Source organism: Aythya ferina (genome assembly GCF_964211825.1).
Source record: "Aythya ferina genome assembly, chromosome: 3".
In the NCBI taxonomy this organism is placed as follows: Eukaryota; Metazoa; Chordata; class Aves; order Anseriformes; family Anatidae; genus Aythya; species Aythya ferina.
Window position 1 is genome coordinate 37704317 of NC_140298.1, and position 20176 is coordinate 37724492.

The following is a 20176-nucleotide window of genomic DNA, read 5'->3' on the forward strand; positions in this document are numbered from 1 at the left end:
GAGACTGTTTTGACAGTGATAACTATTTTCCTCAGAAGATGCAATCTCCTGTTATTTGTGATGTCTCTGGAAAGACCCATTTTCTGGGAAGTTTCATCCCAGTTGGTGGGAAAGCCAATGGCCTCTGATGGAAGCTGCTGCTCAGTCCTGGTTACTAAACATTTAAAATTCACTTCTTTCAATTTCTAATACTCTTGAGAGCAGCCTTAAAATGAGTCTAGGGATGTGACATTTTCAACACCCTTATCTTGATGAGATCCAAAACTGTCTGTCCTACCTCAAATGAAAACTGATAATCTGGAAAAGGGTATGAATACAAAAACAGTTAGAACTGAGAATTTATTTACTAGTCAGGACAGACCTCTATTGCAAAAACTATAAACCACACTGCTTTTCACAAGCCTGAATTTATCGCAAGCAATGACAGGTTGCTAAAAGCAAACAAAATAAAACAGAAGGGCAAAATGTCAAGATAAAGGACTTACTAAAGGCACTGACATAAGGGTGAAAGTTTTCAAAGTGATTCCTTATTTTAAATAATAAATGCCTATCCCTAAGCTCGTTCTTCATAACACGGCAACAATATGCATGTTTTTGCGTTTGTGCATGTGTGTTCAAGATTTGAGATTTACAGGGGTGGGGGCTCAAATAGATAGGGGTAACTGGCAAGCAAATCAAAATTGTCTGCAAAGAGCCACTTCCTGATGGTGACTAAGACTTCACCCAAACAGTCAAGAGGAAGGGGCATAAGTACAGCACTGCAAACTACTATCCTGATTGTATCAGAGTGGAGACAACTAGGACAAACAAACTCAGGAAGTGGCAGGGAGTTAGAAAACGAGAGGAAATCTATGGCACAGAGAGGAAAGTGAAGAGATTGCGCTGATCTGCAGAAAGGTCGCCTCTGGGTCACAATGTGCCAAGCTTTTTCAAAAACGCTTTATTTGTACTATAATACAAAACTGGCACACACAGCTGGCGACTGCTGCAGAGGCTATTCAAATGTTAACATTCTCCATGATAAACAGCCAAAAAAGTTCTATGTAAGCAAATTGGAACAAACAACTAATCTAAATCTGGTTGCTAAGAGACAGAGGATTACAGCCAAAACCAGCCCCAAGCCTCAGGAATACTTTATTTTTGATCAAAAAAGTACCTGTAGATGACGCCATGTTGGTGAAGAAACATGAGTGCTGATGTGACCTCTGCTGCATAAAAGCGGGATCGAGGTTCGTCAAATTTGCGTGAGCGCTGGATTTGAAACATTAGGTCTCCTCCATTTACATATTCCATGACGAAAAAGAGGCGGTCCTGAAATTAATTAAACAGTGCTATTTAGCTAATTTCTTTTAGTCACACAAAGGACTGCTTGAAGCTACACTTCAGGCGACTGCAGCATTTGCGTCAAGAAATGAAAGAAACAGACACTGCAATTCTGGAAAAGGAAAAGCTGACAACCAAAAACCCCCAAACCTAAAGAAAATGTGACAAACGTCTCAAAGGGAAATGAGAAAAGGGAAACAGAATCCAAATGTAGTCATAAGCAATAGAAACACACACACCTCTCAATGCATAAACATATAGATATGGAATTATAAGCAATTTTACATAATAACGGAGACTCTTATATGCTGCTGCTTCTTTTTAAATTCAGCCGTAATAATAAAGAGAGAGTCATTTCTGTCAACTGATGAAGAGCTGCTGGGGAAATTTCAGGTTCCTTATTACTTCTCCAAAGTATCTTTCCCAAATCACGCAAAAATGAAATAGAACGGTTAAGCTATAGAAACTAGTGCTGCCAATCCCAAACACTCATAACTTTAAATTGCCTCATAATCTCATAAGACACTGGAATATAATTACGCTATTAAAATATACATTGACTTTGCTTTATTTGCTTCTGATCCTATCGTTTTGAAGTTCAAGTTTTCAAGCCTTACTCCACGGAGAACCAAAAATTAACTTTATTTGCAAACAGTAACTGAGATTCTTGGGTAACCACCCCTCTTTCGGCATGTTTCATAAAAAAATAAATAAATCCAAAATTCAAGCATTCAGCAAAATAGTCATAAATGAGAACACTAGTAAATATGTGCTCAGCATCTTAAAACTTTTACGATTTAAACTGACAATGCAGATGAAAGCATAAGCAAAGAAACGACATGCATACACTTGGAATAACTTAGATCATATTTTTTTTAACTGTTTCTTACTCATTTGCACAGATTTCCCTAATCTGTACTAACAGCCCTAAATCCTCAGCTCTTTTCCCGCTGGCCCTTGCTTTGTAAGCCTACCTTCAGATTCTTTATTTTCGTACTGTTAAATATCTACATCCATGCACAAGAGTTTAGACAGAGGCAAAGATAATTCTCATGTGATGTGGGAAGGGATCTGAGCACACACTGCTTGCTCTGCGTTAGCTCATGGGAAACAAACATGTCCTTCTCCAGCCACACAATACACAGGCCTGCAAACATGGGACTTCAGGTAAAGGAGCCCCTCTCCAACTTCCATGTAACACTGCAGTTTGGCTTTGGCTTGTGGTGTCTGATGTGCAGGACTGAAGAAAAGGAGATGATGCTGCATTGCTTTGGACAGACAAATCCAACAACACAGAAGTTAATTAGCCTCCCAACAGTGAATCCAAGCCTGCAGATTACACAGTTTATAGAGAAGAGCCCAGAAATCATAAATGTTTGCTGTTTCTCTTTAATCATCTACTCTAGGGCTCAGATTCAAAGCATAGCACTTAAAAATATGCTTACACTTAAGCACATGCATTAATCCAGCTCATTAAGTGCCTAGATGCTATACTTATCAGGGTTGTTTCCTGGAGGAGACTAGATATGTTTTGCTGACTTTTTGCTGATTACAGAAAGAGGATGCAGAAAAAAAATCTCATGCCTTTATCTGTATATCTTGGGAACACAAGTGGCAGACTGGATCAAATTCAGAATCCAGGTGGACTGGCGTTCTTGGTAAAACATTGCTAACAGTACTGGCACATTTTCCAACATTTTTCTTACCATTCTATATTAAGAAAAACCTGCTGAAGAATTGCATCAAAGCTTTTGGTTGTATCATAAACTCAAAAGAGCATGGCTTTTGAGCCATGTCTTTATTCTTTTTGCAGTGTTCTATATTACTGATATGAAACTTTCAAAATCATGGTGTGGATCTCTTGACGTTTTAGTAGGGTGTAATGATCACCATCTTTGCTTGCTTTAAGCAAAAATACAGGTCCTTGTGTGATGTCTGATTCCTCTCTGGTACCCATGAGAGAATTACAGCTCTGCTTTTAAAAGAAAATCTGATAGCTCTCAGATGATCTTATAATTTCAGAAGCTGGAACTGAAGGATAACACAAAATGCAGTCAGTTTTGCAATAGAGTAAGTCAAAACTTTAGCTATATTGGTACTGCAGCCTAATATAAGAGGATACAACATCCCTAAGCAAAAGATGCAGGCATTGGCCTTCCTTAGGGTCCTCATCAGTGCACTAGTGACAGAGCATCTCCGATGAGTACTTCTGGTACAAGTGTCCCTTTGCAACACATTGCAATTTTACATGGATAGATACAGTGCGCTGTTTCAAGCACAAAAACTATTTGGACTGACTGCTGGGGTAAGTCTGACTAACATTTGGCTAAAGTAGCTTCTAATGCTTGCTGAAATTGGACCCTCTTACACTGCTGTTTTAACCTTTCCAAAGTCAACAGTCTATGTGAGTGGGCACAACAGGAAAAGGAAGCTGCAATTCACATTCCCCTGAGCAGCCATACTCATGGCCTGTGTAGCTACCCTTTTTCTGCACATATATCGCAAGTATAAAACAATGCTGATGCAAAGAGATTGTGCTATGTTTTACAGCTGCGACTCCCAAATGGTGAGATTCAATTTACCATTAAGCTGGAAGCTGCTGCTCCCAGTGGTGATACCACTCTTCCAACTGCCAGTGCCAGTGTACAAAAATAAAGGCTGGCTTGCACAACTTTTTAGACCAGAACCATTTCCTAATATATCAGAATACATATTTAATAATTTTAATATTAATATTTCAGTGTTTTAGCCAGACAAAGCCATTTTTTTTTTGTGACATTCACCAAATACGTAATTGCTGATTCTAAATATCAGAATTTATATATTAGTTCAAACTTCAATTTCCTTTATTTTGGTTCAGTCCTTTGTAGTAAATTTCCAGTTTAGCCAACTGAAAATTACACCTGGACTGTTTAGCAGAATATCTTGTCGTTAAACAGTCTAAGCAAATATTTAGCAGCAGCTCCATTACCAGAGCTGGTCAATGCATTCTCCTTTTTCCCATCTTTCTTTCAATGCATATATCATTCTCACGTGAGGAGATCTTATCCTTTCAGATTCTGCAGCTTAGTTGACCATCTCTTCAAAAGTATACCTAGTGAAACTGCAATTCATAGCTCTACGATTGATATTGCTATGCTGTTGCATTTTTTTTCTGCTACACATTCTTATTTCAGGTTATTTCTTTAGCTTTCCTGGGTACACATTTCAGCTTCCTAATCAGAATTCACAGGGAAAAAAAACAAAAACAAAACAAAACACACAAAACACAACAAAACAACACACAATCAACCAACACAAAACCAAAACAACTTTGACGGTTCTATTCTCTGTAATGAGTCTGGGAAAGGGTTTGATTTTTTGAGGAGAAAAATACTAATTCTCAAGCACTAACATGGGGTAAATAAAAGAGATGTACAACATGCACAGCAGGCCAGTGTTTTAACGCTAGAAGATAACATCTTTTTGAATGAAATATAACCACTCCTTATAAAAAGCTACTTTCCTAAAGCTACTTTTTTGTTTGTTTGTTGGTCAGGATAATGACACAGTCAGTTGGCACTCAAATTTACATAAAAAGAATATTCAAAAGAAGAAAGAATATTTTATGAATATTAGCTGAGATTGGTAAGTTCTTTTTTTTTTTTCTTCTGATTCTCACAACTACAGGCTACTATCACTCTGAATATATCCTTTCTGCCATAATGTATGCATGTACACAGTGCGATCCATGACCTTTATGAGTTCAATAAGACATGATTTCATCCTCTAACAGTAGTTGTGAAACAACTGAATTATGCCTTATTATATACATCTTGCTACATGTATCACCAGGATATATTCAGGTATTTAAGTGGGAGAACATAGTGTGAACACCCTGAAGAATTATGCATCATTAAGGAACAACATAATGTTTACTCAGTTAAAAGTGAGATACAAGTTATGACTTTATTTTTGATCATGTTCCAAGAAAAAACGGAATGGATTCAATTTAGACTGCATTATTTCTGGACTTAATTTTCATAACATTTGAGAAGCATGTTTTGGTGAAAAAAATAAACGTAAAGAGTCCTGGGAACTATTTAATTATATAAACTGAAATAAAAGGAAAAATCACAAACAAAGACATTATAGATTAATCCTCTCTTGGCATCTATAAAGCACAAAAGTACTGCAAAGTAAGCCAATATGTTTTCTGAAGAAATTAGATTCTTTTACAGAGTTTATTTTAGTCCTTAATCATACCTGCTTTTCCTTGAGTTTCTCAAAAGGTATGGTTGAATGAGAATACTTAAAAAAATAAATGGAAAGAAAAACAGAGCAGAGAGCATGGGTAAGAGATTTTAAAAGGGGACATGGGGTAAACAGGCTACAAGTCAAGTAAAAAAATGTTCAACCTTACTCTGTATTTTCACAGTATCTTCTGACTGTGGCTTCAACTACCAAATTAAAGTGTATGACTGCTTGTCTGAACACCTTTATTATTCAAGTTTCACCTCTTGACTTTATTAATGAGATATCCTTCTGCATGCTTTATGTTGTCAGAACTGAGCTCAAAAGAAACCCCTCTTCTGTTCTTCGTTGCAATCACTCTCTGGAGAAGAAGCCCACTTGTCACTTAAACTAGAAATTTTATTTCATATTCTCTCTCATTCTACTAATGCATTTGTGCCCTAATTTTGTTTTTCATCCTCCTTGGGATTCAAAACAGTCATCCTTCAGCTCTACAGCAAATATTTCTAACACACTACTGTTTATTCTGCTTGTTATCCATTACCCTCTTCAGAGATGCTTTCTCTGATTGTATTCATACACATTTTGTTAATATTTGCCTATATATTATGTGCCATCCTCCTGCTGCCACCGCTGTATATTTACTTGGTTTCAGATGTTATGAGTTCCATTGAGTAGAGCTTCTACCTTTTATATATTTTGGAATAATGTGTAAGTTTTCACTTGGGAAAAGTGGGATAATTTCCAGAAACATCCAAAATAATAAACTCTCAGGACATAATAGACTCAATTCAGCTCCTTTCTGTGGAGCTGTGATTAATGACTAAGACCTCCCTACTAGTAAGACCAGATAATCTTGCCAATCAATTTTGATTTAACAGATGACAGTACACAGTCTATTAGTTGTTCAGATGTAGAATAATACCATTGTTGAGGAACTGGCTTCTACGTAAACCCTGTATGAAAGCTTAGACACGGAATGACTTTGATGTAGTGTTTACATAAATTATTGTGTAGCCCTTCAAAGATTTTTTTTTAATTGTTATCCATTAACCTGTCTGTCCTTTGTTTGTTTTCCAATTAAAATCTCATTAACATTAGAATGTAGCTTAAAGACAATGCGTTGATAACCATAAGGCCAAGTACAATAATTTTTCACAATCTCAACAGTACAAACTCATTTTTTTTCTTTCAAACAAGTCCTATCAACTGGGGGACCCAATAGAAAAACAGAACAAAACAAAAACAAAAACCACAAACAAACAAAAAACCCCACACCACCAACAAAAAAACACACACAATCCGTCTTCCAGTTTCAAATGTGAGATGTATATCTACGTTACAACTCTGAGAATAAATCTTTTCACTACTGTTTTTTGTCTCTCAGTTCAACTCTCACAACACTTACAAGTACACAATTTAGAAAAGGCATCAAACATACATCTTGAGTAAAATGTGCACTTGATAAACCTTATCAGCCTACTCCAAATACCATTTTTTCTTTCTTTTATGTTTCTCATACAATTGGGTAGGAACAACTTCTTCCTGATTTTCACTAGATCCCTAAACTAAGTTGTTTGTGTGAATATACTTTTTCCCTCCCAATTTAAGAGAGTCATATTTGAATTAGATTTCTCCAAAGGTTACTGGAAATATCAGGGAAATTAGTATGTGTACTAAAATATCAGGGAAATTAGTATGTGTACTAAAACCAGGTGAATTTAAATACAAAATAGTTTATTTTCTAATAGAGTACTGTTACGTAATGGAATATGTTTTGCCAGTAAACTTGTTACCAAAACAAAAGTCAAAGATATAACTCTTATTGCACAAGAAGTCAGATAAATATATCACATCATTGGTATGCTGTGTAAGACGATATTTTATTCATATCATGCATGTACATAATTCTTTTCTAACTAGTACAAAACTGTGATTACTTAACTCTATTTAAACAGGATGCTCAAACAGTTTGTTTAAAGTTACCTAAAACTGCAGAAACTGTCCCACCCCTCAGGACTTGAATAAACATTTCCTGCTTCTGATGGAAATTGCACAGGCACACTGTATGCAAAACTAAATGAAAACCTTCAACACCCTGAGCAGAAAACTAACCAGAACGGTAGATTCACCTTCCACAATCCCAGCACTAGGAAGGACAAACACAAAAACAAGAGAAATACCTGGTATAACATTACAGAAAACAACAAGAAGCTCTCTGCATTTAATTCCCTTTTGAAGTTTACAGTAACAATCTTCAACAAGACACTCTGATACGTTATCTCTCTCTGACTTCAGTGTTTATTATCAGGGCTAATTGTGATATTTTTCCTGTTTTGTAGCAATGCTTTCATGGAGTTCCCAATAAAATGGGAACAAATTCTGTGAATCCCAGATTTCATGGAATAAATGCCCTGTACACAGGATCTGCTATCTTGAACTTCACAAGGACTACAAATTTGGGATATTTGCATCTTCCACTTAAAGAAAAAGAAAGCTTTTTTTTTTTTTTTTTTTTTTTTTTGCATCCCCACCCTTTTTTCACCCCCCTTGAAAAAAAGGATGCCCTCAAAATCAAGACATAGACTGCATAGATTGGAAGGTCAGAGAACCACACAAAATTGGATGGAGAAGTCTTGCAAGGCCATCCAGCTTATCCTATAGCTGGCAGGCAGATTCAGCTGTACCTAAGCTAAGGGGGAGTAACCCCAGTGCTGCAAGGCTGTCTCTGGGTGCTGTGGGCCAGCGATCAAACTGCAAAGCTGAATGGCACTGCTGACTGGACTCCACTTGGCCCAGAAAGACTTAGAAGCAGAAGCTGCAAGTTTTCACTGCTGGAGGGGAAGTAGGTTTGTCCACACTGCATTGCAGAAGGATCTCCTGCTTTGCCAGAAATGTCCTGTTCCCTTCACAGTCCCCCATCAGCAGGAGACATCAGCACTGAAAGGTGTTCCTTGAACCTATTCTGCCTCACAGGCCAGAAAAACACCGTCAGCTAGAAATTGCATCAATTCCTGAAAGTACTCTGACCAGCTCTTAAAAATCACCACTGATAAGGACTCCTCGATCTCCATTGGCAGGCTGATTCAATACTTGAGAAAATACTGCTGGAAACTCTTTTCACTACTGCAACTTATTTGCATTAGTTCTTGTGCTTACCTTCGTCAAAACATCAATTCCTAGCTGTGCTGCAAGTTATAGACTGCCTTCAGAGAAACCCTTCAGTGCTCTCCACCTTTGTTTCTTATGCAAAGAACTGATTCTTTTTTTTCTGATTTTATAAACTGATCGTGAAATATTTCTACTCTATATAGACCTCAGATACCATGTCAATGATGAGCCTGTGGGATAAAAAACAAACAAACAAACAAAAACTTTTGAAGTTTGGAAAATAGTTTCAAGGATGACTGGCCCTCCTTGAGACAGTGAAATAATTCTCCTGAAACACTCTCCACCCTATCATGTCAAATGATGTAAAGGGCCAAAAAAAGCTACAAATTGAATATAATGACTAGTTTCCAAACAGTGCTTTCAGAATCAGTACAGAGGTTCTCAAAACCTTTACACTGCATTACTATAAAAACTTGCATTGCAGCATTTGCTGACCTATAACATGAGTCATTCAAAAGGGGTTTTTAAGCAAGATGTTTGTCTGAGATCTCTAATCTTAATAAAGCAGGCCTGGTATGTTGCTCTTGTCATGGAAGATTTATATTGCCTCCCTGCGGAGTATCAATTGATCCTAGAACAGAATGTGGGTATTTAGCATGTTTTTCATGCTCTTAATGCATCCCATAGCACTACTCAAAAAGGAAAATATAGCTAATCTATATATGTTGAGATAAACTGGCTGGATGGGGTACAGGGGAACTGCTACGCACAGGCAATAGGCCATAGAACTATGGAAACTACAACTTACAATTCAAAGCAGGAAAATATAGCCAGGACATGTAGGCATCACCTATTCTGTTTAAAAAATATCAAGGGCTGATTAGGTTTTACCTGGGCTGTCATTCAAAAAGGAAGTATCGTTTAATGATTTTCCCAAAGACAAATCCAGTAATATTCTAAAACTGTCCAAAATGAAGAGAAGCCAGCTTGTCTCAAATTTGCAGTGAAAAAAAGCACCATTTGATTACTCCCTTAGCATTCATATTTTACAAAAGTTTAGTTGGCTATTTCAATTATTCAAACAATCTAATCCTACACTACTGTAACAACAAGTAATCCACTGACTTCAGCATCACTCTTGAAATATACAGGTCCTCATCTGTACTACAGGTTTTGGAGTATGATAAGGTACGGATATGAATAAGACCTATACCCTTGGAACCTGCAACAGACAATCATGTACAGTAGAATAACCAATGAGACAATGACCCTTACACAATGCCTTTTCCCGTGTAAACTACAAATACCTTATGTTTGAAAACAGTCTTCCTATTTTTTTTTTTCCAAATAGCTAATTCTTTAAATTATTGTCTTGACTGAATTTACTATGTATATTAGTTGGTGTGCCAGACTCATACCAGGTCAAGTAAAAAGAAAACATGGTTCAAAATTTCATTAATCTTGTTATTAAAATGTTAAAGTTTAGACTAATTCAATGTAGCACAAAACATTGGGTGCTCCCCTTATAGCTTTCATTTTACTCAGTGGGAATATGACATAAAATTCTCTCTCTGAGTTTCTTGAATAGATCAAAATTTCATATCATAACTCTAAAATATTATCATATGAGCATAAACATTTTAATTTTTATAGTTACTTTTCACTTAAAAAAAAAAATCCTTTTTTTCCCGTCACTGATGGATATTAAGCATTCTGCCTATGTGACTGTTTTCTGCAACATATGTAATACAATATGTAATACCTAATGTTCTGACACAGTATCTACAGGGTTTAATGTTGAGACCGTCTTTAACTCAAATGGGGCTCAGATCAGGATTAAATGTGGAATTTGTTAGCCAAAGACCTGCAATGAAGGTGCAGAACAAGTTATGGGCATTGCCATTTCATCAGCTCTGTCCCGTACCATTTAACTTTAGAAATCAACTGAAAAAAAAAAAAAAAAAAAAAAAAAGACTTCCAGCTTTCCATCTTTAACCCCAAATTATCCAGGAAAGAAGTGTTCTCTACTCACTGGACTTTTCTGGGATCTGATGCCAATCTTCCATTCTCTGCCCCAAGCTGCAGTGCTGGGAGCCACAAGCTCCACGGCAAGCAGAGTGGAAGGGCTGTCCCCTTCTTGCTCCCTGAAAGGCCAGGCATAGCCTGGGGCGAGCGCAGGGACCCCAGAAGTGTGCCAGCTGGTGCAGTATGTTTTTTTGTGCCCTTCCTCCCACAAAAGGGAGAAACACAACGAGAATCTTCTGCAGAAACATCGAGTTGTGTAGTTCTAGTCACTTCAAAAGGGGTATCAAGTAGGAAAAGCTTCTCAGGCCATTTCCCTAATACCTTCATTTGATGACAGATAAGCTGCAAGAAGAGCCTTTTATGAAATTCTTTGATCTCATTTTCTTTCAGTGATGTTTGGAAAGAAGAATAGTTCTGGTGAGATAATTTTAAAGACCTCTCATTTAATGGCCTGATGCATATTGCAGAAAATTATATCAAGCCCACAAAATGTCATTATGCGGAAAATGTTACAATGTGTAGGCAGCTATTGATATTCCTTTGTTCTGATTCTTATAGGGAAAATATAAACACTGTCTTCCAGTTAGAACTATGTAGTTTCTGAAGGCACTTAAGAACTTCTAGAACAACTTTTAACCTGTTGATATTTCACCAAGGAGCTTAGACAGAGGTAGCACATATCCTAGGTCTCTCCCCAGACCCTGGTCTGCTTCTGTAAAGTTTGTGTGTTTATAATTTCTGGTGTTTATAATTTCTGCTTTTCTGTGTCACCTGGGCATCTAGTTTACGTCTCTGAGTACATTCATCAGATGCTACACAAATAACAGAGAAATCTCTGGGGAATGCAGCCAGTTGGCCTAGCAGCAATGTTATCACAAGGAAAAGGAACCCCGTTAAGGAAGATAATGAAAATGATGGGACAAAATTCTCATCCAGCAACCATTTTCTGAGAAATTATTCATTACAGCTGGAAAAAAAAACAAAACAAAACAAAACACACAAACAATTGGAAATAATTAGCTGAGTGGACATGTCCTTATATCACAGGGATGATATATGGCAGCAGAACATTTTGTTTCTAGGGTTGCAGTCAGCTGACTGAAATGCAGAAGTTATTTTCTCAGATCAAGGAATCCATCATTCAGTGGACACTACAGCACCTTTAGCAAGGAGTTACTTGTATTAAAGCTACCATGACAAGGAATTCTGTTGAGTATGGTTTCAAGGAATAATTAACCATATCTCATATTTAAATTACACTAAGCGTATACATTCTCAGAATTAGAATTTCACTCAGAATTATAATTTTGTTTTTGAAATCACCAAAAAGATAAAAACTTTGTAAGAAAAGAAAGCACGGTTGAATAGAATTTTCCTTTCTCCTTATGCAACAACAATTTTTTGCCTTTGCAACAAAGGAGGTCTTGCACTACAAAATTTGGCACTAGAAAAATCCATCCCTTCTTCTAGCTCAAAGTTGTACTTGCCCTTGACCAGAGTAGAAGACACTGTGGAAGAAAAGAAAGCGACGTAGAAGAGTACAAAAGGTTGTTCAAAATTAGTTCACACAGTCCATTTGATATATTGTATCACAAATTAGCTTGGCTGATAGAAACTTGACATGAACATTATTGCATTTATTAAGAAATTTCAGAATTCTCTGAAAGCTTTTAAACCTCTTTACCTGTATGGGCTTTGGAAAACTGTGCCACAGTAGTGCCAGCCCGTGTATGTACTGCTCATACAGTACGTTTGTGTAGCTCTGCTGTGTTACAGAAACACTCCCTATTAGATATTCTTTACTGGTTTTAAATTGTTAATTCTGTCTCAGCAATAAAGTGGGGAGGGTAAAAAGACTAGTATTGTCCTCGGCTTTTTTTTTTTTTTTTATATATATTTTCTGGAGACGAATCACTGAATGAAACTCAGGAAGCAAAATATGAGCACTAAATATAGGTCCTCTACCATTTCCTCAGTACAAGCTTTTTATTCTTTAGCGTTGATAATTTTCCAGTCTCTAGCTGGCTATCAAGTCCCTTGCATTCATCAAGCCATTCATAATTAATGTTCCCATCAGAGCATTCCCTTACATTTTTCCACACTTCCCTACTACTATAACCAACTCAATCATTTTGCACTAAGCAAAACAACGTAAGATGATTCACTGACTCACCTACTGGTGCATAATGTTTTGTATTCAGCAGTTTTACAGCATTCTTTGGCCTTGTTTCAGGACCTGATGTTCTAACTTTTGGTTCGTTAGACCAGGCCACTGACTATGTCCTATAGGACATTTTGTGAGATGAAGTGGTAAGGAATTGGCTCATTTGTACTTTTAGGAAGTTTGCAGTGGGGGAGGACAGGGAATCCTGTGCTCCATTCAAAAGAAGTAGATGAATGAATTCTTTGGCAACATAAAGATATTCACTACCAGAGAAACAGCTCTTCTCTATGATGTGAAGAGTTTCAGTAATGTTCCCACGTACTCAAAAACAAAGGTCAGCCAGTGACAACAGTTGATTCTAGCTTGACAACACAACAAAAAAACTTCTACTGCGCTGCGATCATCCAGATGGAAAATTTATATGAGATAGTGTCATATCAGTTCACAAACTATGCCCTAGATGCCAGAAATAACTCATATTCTACAATTTACTTGAACATGATGTTCTGAATAGTAAAAAACAGTTGCATTTATACTAACAAAAACTTACCAAGGATTTCAAGTTCCTTAAAATGAGACATTATTATGAGTAACGGTGTCTCCAATCACATGAAAGAAAAACAACATATTATTTTGCAGTTTTACCAAAGAGACTTTCTTTTTGGAACTCAGCTGAGCAAGAACAAAATAATTATGACTGCAAAAATAGATATGTTGCAGCTCTAAAGTAAATTAAGAAATGTTTCTATTCAGAAATATCTTATTCCAGCTTTTCTTTCAGGACCTTATTTTCTTGCAGCTATTAATTCATTTTACTGTAATAGTGATATGCACGATAACGTGTTGATCCACATTTATTCATATTTAGGTTCAATCATTCAGAATGCACAAATACAAAGAAACATGTGGAGTGCAAATGTATACTATTATTAGTTGTAAAGTACCATAACAAAACCCAACAACGGAGCAACTTTGCACTGGTGCTGTACTTAGCAAAGCAGACTGAAAGCTCCTCTGCACAGGGAGCCAGTATATTCTGCGAAGGGGTAAAGAGAGGATGGACAGGGAGAAACAGTGAGACAACTAGTCAAAACAGTGCTTGGAAAAGTGCTTGCAGGGTATCTGCTGCCCAACCTCAGTGCTGTGCAGCGTTTGATGAGGGCTGGAGCAATGCTGCTGCTGGAGCCTCAGGAACCACCTCAAGGCGCTGAGCTCCACAGAGTGCACCTCTCAAGCCCCAGTCTTATGGGAACCATAAGGAACCAGCCTATTTCCCTCAGAGCAAGCTTCACTGCGTTGACTGCAGCAAAAAAAGGGATGCTCATCTACACTTCAGAAAGTGTATTCTTCATTCTGAGAGACCAACACAAAATTATCACTGAATTAGCCTATTTAGGAAGAGACTGACTAAAAGACCTTTTGCTATCCTTACGCTTGGTGCAAGACCAAACAAATATTGTCCTCTCCTTATCTCATCTTATGTCACCTTTCCTACTCCTATACCGTTCTTGGTAACAGTTTAATTACATGCTGATAATAAATAATAATCTAGAGATTTTCTAAAGATTTTCAGTGCTTTTCCTTAAACCTCCCTGCAGAAACACATCATCATCAAAATTCCCTGGTCATCTGGAGATGGAGGTCAGCATGAAGAGCAGCTTATGGGCAGATCGTCCACCCTGGGTAAATGTTCTGAACAAATCCCTGTGGAGCCTCTGTTGCTAAGCAGAAACCAGATAACCTGCTCTGCTATAGAGCAGCTGCCAGAGAGGGAAATTTAACCTTCACATGCTCTCTCATGTTTCTTGTACGCACCACTATTACACACACAATGTTTCATGCTTTGCTTTGGTCTCATGCAGCAAAAACTTGAAACAAAACAAAACAAAAGGATAATGAAATTACAACCATGTAACTAAAGACTAAAGAGTTTACATTTCATACAATTAATATAAATTAAAATAAATACATCCGCTTCAGAATAACTAAAGTGTGCACAGGTTTTCCTATACACTGAATGCTGGGAGAGCAGCACACATACAGATTGCATGAACTGATAAAGGAAAATGAGGACCTTGATGGACTACATCAGTACAGGACCATCTCCTGAACTGAGCAGTCATCCTCTGTAGCACCAAATTTAGCACTTACAGCCTCTAATGTCCCTGCCCAGCCTCCTTTAGGAGGGACAATCCTCCAGCCCTGCTCATGGGCCCAAGAGCTCCATTTCAGCCCATTTCACTTGTGCCCAAAGGTGTGCCTCTGGCCTGGCTGCCTGATGGACCCTGGGGCTGGTTCATCCCTTCGCATCATCAGAGGCTGCTGATGGACCCCATTAACAACACTGCCTCTGCACTGGGTCACCCTCAACGCCTGCCATCTACTTCTAAAGGCTTGGACATATATAAATGAATGGTGATAAAGTTTATACTCCTCAAAGGAAGGCAATCAGTGTTTGGTACACTGTGATCCCCAGGAATGTCAGGAACAGGAAGATTATCTGCCTGAAGCACAGGTTGTCCCCTGCATGACTTAACCACTAGCCAAGCTGCTATGGGGAAAATGTAGCAGGTGAGATGTCTCAGCTGATTGTAGAGGGCCACTGCCTTCCAGGTTATCGATGAAGACTTTGCTCTGGATTTAGTAAGGCTGAACCTAAGACCCAGTAAAATGCCAGCAGATTTTAAAACTGGACCAGCAAGTTCCCTCTTCTTGAAACAAGGAGTGGGGACACACATCAGGTGATGCTATTGGGACATTACTGGCAGCCAGTGACCTCTGACTTGGGCAAAGCTTTTGTGCAGTCAGACTTGCACCTGCTGCCTGGAGTCACATAAGTACAGAGCCTTTAGCTTGTGTACATTCACTGGACAGCTTCAGGGCATTCTGGAACATGGGGATTTAAAACCATAGTCCCGTGAATACACGCTTATATGTGCAACTATCTGCACATTTTGAATTCGTATTTCTTTTTTTTTTGATAAGATCCCCAAATTGAGTCAAGTTTGCCTGCTAGCTGCTCATTGAAATTCTATCTTCCTGTGGCAGGCAAGTGTTTTGATGCACAGCAAACACAGACTTCAACTTATCTACTGTGTCTATATTCTTTTTAAATTATCTAGAAATCTGCTTCTTTGATTTGTTCTTTAACTGGTTAAAGGTTAAAAAACTTTAGAGATCACAGCATTTATTGCAACATCAAAGTTGATTACAGAATAGCCTGGCAGTTTACTTCTCTGGAGAATGACCATAAAAAAGAAAGATGTGTGCATCAGGAATTTGCAGAATGTGTTTCACTATAAGATAAACTGAAAAAGGAATGCGTATGTGCATGAATACAGTAAAGTTCCTACTTTGACAGTTACTGAAGTAGCTTAAGTGTTACTTCTATCTTGTAAGTATGGAAAGAAAGATGGTTCTGAAAAATACTTTGGGAGATAAGAGAATGTATCCAGGTCAGAAAAGGTTAGTTTCAAGTTTAATAGAAAGTGTAATGCAATTCAAAGCCCAATAGAGAGAAATTACAAGGTGGAAACATTCCATTTACATTAAATTCCTGTTATTATTACTGCCACAAAACTTTCAGCCATCTGGTGACCTTACAAGCAGATACTGCAACCAAACAGAATGAATTAACCTCGGGAATGAAAACCTGGCCATGGTTCAGGAAGTTTGGTAAATGTTGTGTGCTCAACTATTCCAGCAAATCGTTGATTTAAAATCCCCTTAAAACTACTTCTTATTTATTCATCTTGTAAAAATAGGGTGTTAATGTCAACTTAAGTTCAAACCAACTCCTACTTGCAATAATAAGAGCACAGGACACCTAGAGTGGAAATTCCACTGCCCCGTGGACTGCAACTTCTCTCAAGACAAAGGACACAAATGGGCCAATATCATCCATGACAGTGGCACACTGGTTCAGCCTAATCCTGAACTACCTCTACCCATTATGCTTGCCATACCCCAATACCAATGTAAAGATAGATTTTACCAGGAACAACAGTGAGGACAACTTTCTTCTCTCCCAAGTGAAAATAGAAAAATATCACTTAAATTGCCTCTTGACTATTTTTTGCACTCCGTTTCTACATCTGTAAAATAATACTGCCAACCGCATTTCTAGTCTGAACCAAAACTCAGGATTTGCTTGTGAGGTAGTCCAACACATTGACAAGCACAACAGAGGGCAATAAACTCTCTGTTAGAGGAAACACTATAAGAATATGCCTCATGTGGCACTTTTCATTTGAAGTAGGTGACTAGGTAGCCTAAGAAATGTTCCTAACATCTCTAAGAATTAGCCGAGGAAATGTAAGTGAAGAAGGAAGAGTGCACAAGTCAGTGTGGCATAACATCTAGAGAAAGTAAGGCAAGAATAAGGAAAGAAGACTGAAATTTACTTGAGGGAAGTTCTTTATGAATAAACGAATCGGCACAAAAATAACTTGATACATGAGCACAGACATTTCATCTGACAGATCCTTAACAATTTAGTATTTCAGCACTGGCAGAACAATTTCATTTTACGACAGGGTCCCACAAACAATCACTTCTGACTGCAGTTTTATTCAACATCTTTATCAATGGCTTGGAGAAGGGAGGGAACAGTGCAATCTGTGGCTTAGACTAAGCTCTTTCAAGTAGTCAGATGCTATGCTAATGGTTAAAGGAAACATTAAAAGGACCATTCAAACCGTGTGGTCAAGAAGGCGGTGAGGACCTTCACTATAGATAAGTGTAAAGTGAAAATATTTTCCTTTGAGGGGAAAATATCTGAAACCACATCTACATGATGCTGACCTTCGAACTGAGAGTTAATTCTCTGTAGAATCAACGTGTGTTTTTGTTGACAGCTCTTTGAATCACTGCCTCAAGGTACAGCAGCACTCAAAAAAAGACAACAAAATGCTGGGTACCATTGGCAAGAACAGAAAGAAACAGACTGAGGGTACTGCTCTACTGCTGCATAAAATTTCAGTGTTCCCATATCTCGAGTATCATATGCAGGTCTGGCACTCATGACTCAAAAAAAAAAAAATGCAGTGGAGGAAAGCAGAGTACAGAGAAGAGTAACTGAAATGATCACAGAGATGAAACAGCTGCCTTACAATAGGTGACTAAAATTTATGGGCTGAGGAAGGATATAAGCGATTAACATAGGATATAAGGATATAGGTGATTAACATAATCACAAAGATGGCGGATAAGCTGAATATGGAACTGCTGAAAACAAAATCCTGCAATACTAGAACTTGGACACTTCATGAAGGTAGTAAAACAGGGAGTCAAAAGAAACAAACAAAAACTTCACACATTGATTAGCCAACTTCAGGCATTTGCTGCTGTAGCTGTGGAAGCAGACTGTACCACCTGCTTCAAATAGGGATTAGAAAAAGTGATGGACAATAGCTCCATAAGTAGGTAGTAAAAGGAATAAGGCAGAACATCCCTTTGAACATCCTTGTACCATTTTGGATGCTGGTGGAGTTAGGAAGAGAACAGAGTGCAGAAAATGGCACTTATATGCTCTCTCCCTAAATAGTGTCTTTTGCATGCTGACACATGGTGTCAGCAGCAACTTAACGCATTTATAGACCGCTGATCTGACCTGGTAGGACAGCTCTTAATTTCACAGTTTACCACAAAAACCTTACATTATGTATTTACATATCCACACAAATACATTCCATGTATATATGAAGACATACACAAAGTGGATTTTTTAAAATGTCATCATCCTAGTGAAGATAGCAACATATATAAAGAATGATTGCATTATTAAAGTGATCCTTTAAAAGACCAATGAAGGAGGTGATACAGGCATCATCAGGGCAGACTGAAATTATAAATGCAGCAGCTTGAAAGAAGACTGAAAGCATAAAATATAAAGGTCATGTTTTGGAAAAGAAACTGAACTTTTATCTTGTTTCAGGCTTTTTAGTTCATTCTTGGCACTGAAAAATTTTCATTTTGTGCTCACAAAATAACATTAATATGTGAAAATATTTAAACAACCACGTTTGGAAAAAAAAAAAAAAAGAATGAACAGGAGTAACATAACTTGTGTGTATTGAGTTTTTCAACTTTGAAGGAAAATTTCAAAGCCTTTTCCTCTGTATCTATCAATGAATTATGACATCATCTAATGTGCAGCAAAGCAGATAAAATGTAAAAATGTACTAAAAATAAATCCATTATCAACCACATGCTTTCATTAAAAGGCTCTTCTTTCAAGAATGCAGTGGAGTATTAAAAAACAAAAAACTTCTGAGCCTCCAGTCAGAAGGATGTACACACTGTCTGCATCAATTGAAAGGTCAATTCAAAAAAATGTGACTACAGAATGGAACCTAATTTTTTTTATCAGGTCTTTTACCTGTACATGTGTACCTATCACATTGAAATACTAAAAACAAAGCCAGGGATTTATACTTACATGGATGAATTAATTTCAAATTGCGGATTAAAAAATAAATCTACAAAAAGAAACCAAAGAAAAACCCAGAATATGAGCTTTTTTTTTTTTTTTTTTGTATTTCAAAGTATTCATATTGATACCAACTCAAGTTCTATATTCAGACAACATATTGGAAAATTATGGTTGTACAGGATAATCCTCCTAAGAGGATACTTGAAACTGAAAGTGATAAAGAGTAATAGTATAATGCATATAATGTAATTTTACATTAGTATAATGTATATAATGCAATTTTACAGCAGTGCATAATAACCTTTGTTTATAAAATCTTTTTCAAAATGTATGTCTTTTTCTTTTGTAACACGGGAACACTTTTTGTTTCACTTAGTGCACATAGGAAAAATTAAAACTTGACACTGACACGCAGAACCTCAAATGCCTTTTAGAAAAAAATATTTCAATTCCCCCATCAGGTGGGCTTTTTTGCATTTTAACTTCAAAGCCAATCAAAACATGTTTCTATGTCTATAGTGAGCAGGAATAAAACAAAATTATTTCAGCTGCTGTCACTCAGGAAATAAAACAAAAACATGATGCTGGAGTGAGACAGAAACAAAACTCTTAACTTTCTGTTTCCTATTTCTCTTTCTACACTTATTAACCTGCTATGTAACTACTGTGCTAGATGTAGACCTTCACCCATATTTAGGAGGTTATTTTTTAGGATGAGGTTGGTTTGCTAACTTCAGAGTGCTTTCTAGTCAAAGCATCCAAGTTCTTCTCATTAGTGTGAAGTCAGCACACGAGAAAGCACAGAGACTACATATTAAATGAACCGTATTTTCTGTGGCTATGCACAGCAGTTTACACGTTGCATTATTGTTGAAATTCTAACGATA

The 20176-nt window shown here is 37.3% G+C and overlaps 1 protein-coding gene across 2 annotated transcripts in view; it reads right to left on the reverse strand.

Annotated features, from left to right (window-relative positions):
• The window catches only part of PRKCE (protein kinase C epsilon), a 298000-nt gene that overhangs the window by 53414 nt on the left and 224410 nt on the right, over positions 1 to 20176 (reverse strand). For both annotated transcript variants that reach the window (XM_084514878.1, XM_084514879.1), the window contains exon 11: positions 1157 to 1311. In XM_084514878.1, the coding sequence (XP_084371004.1) occupies positions 1157 to 1311 (155 nt within the window). The remainder of the gene's footprint in view (positions 1 to 1156; positions 1312 to 20176) is intronic.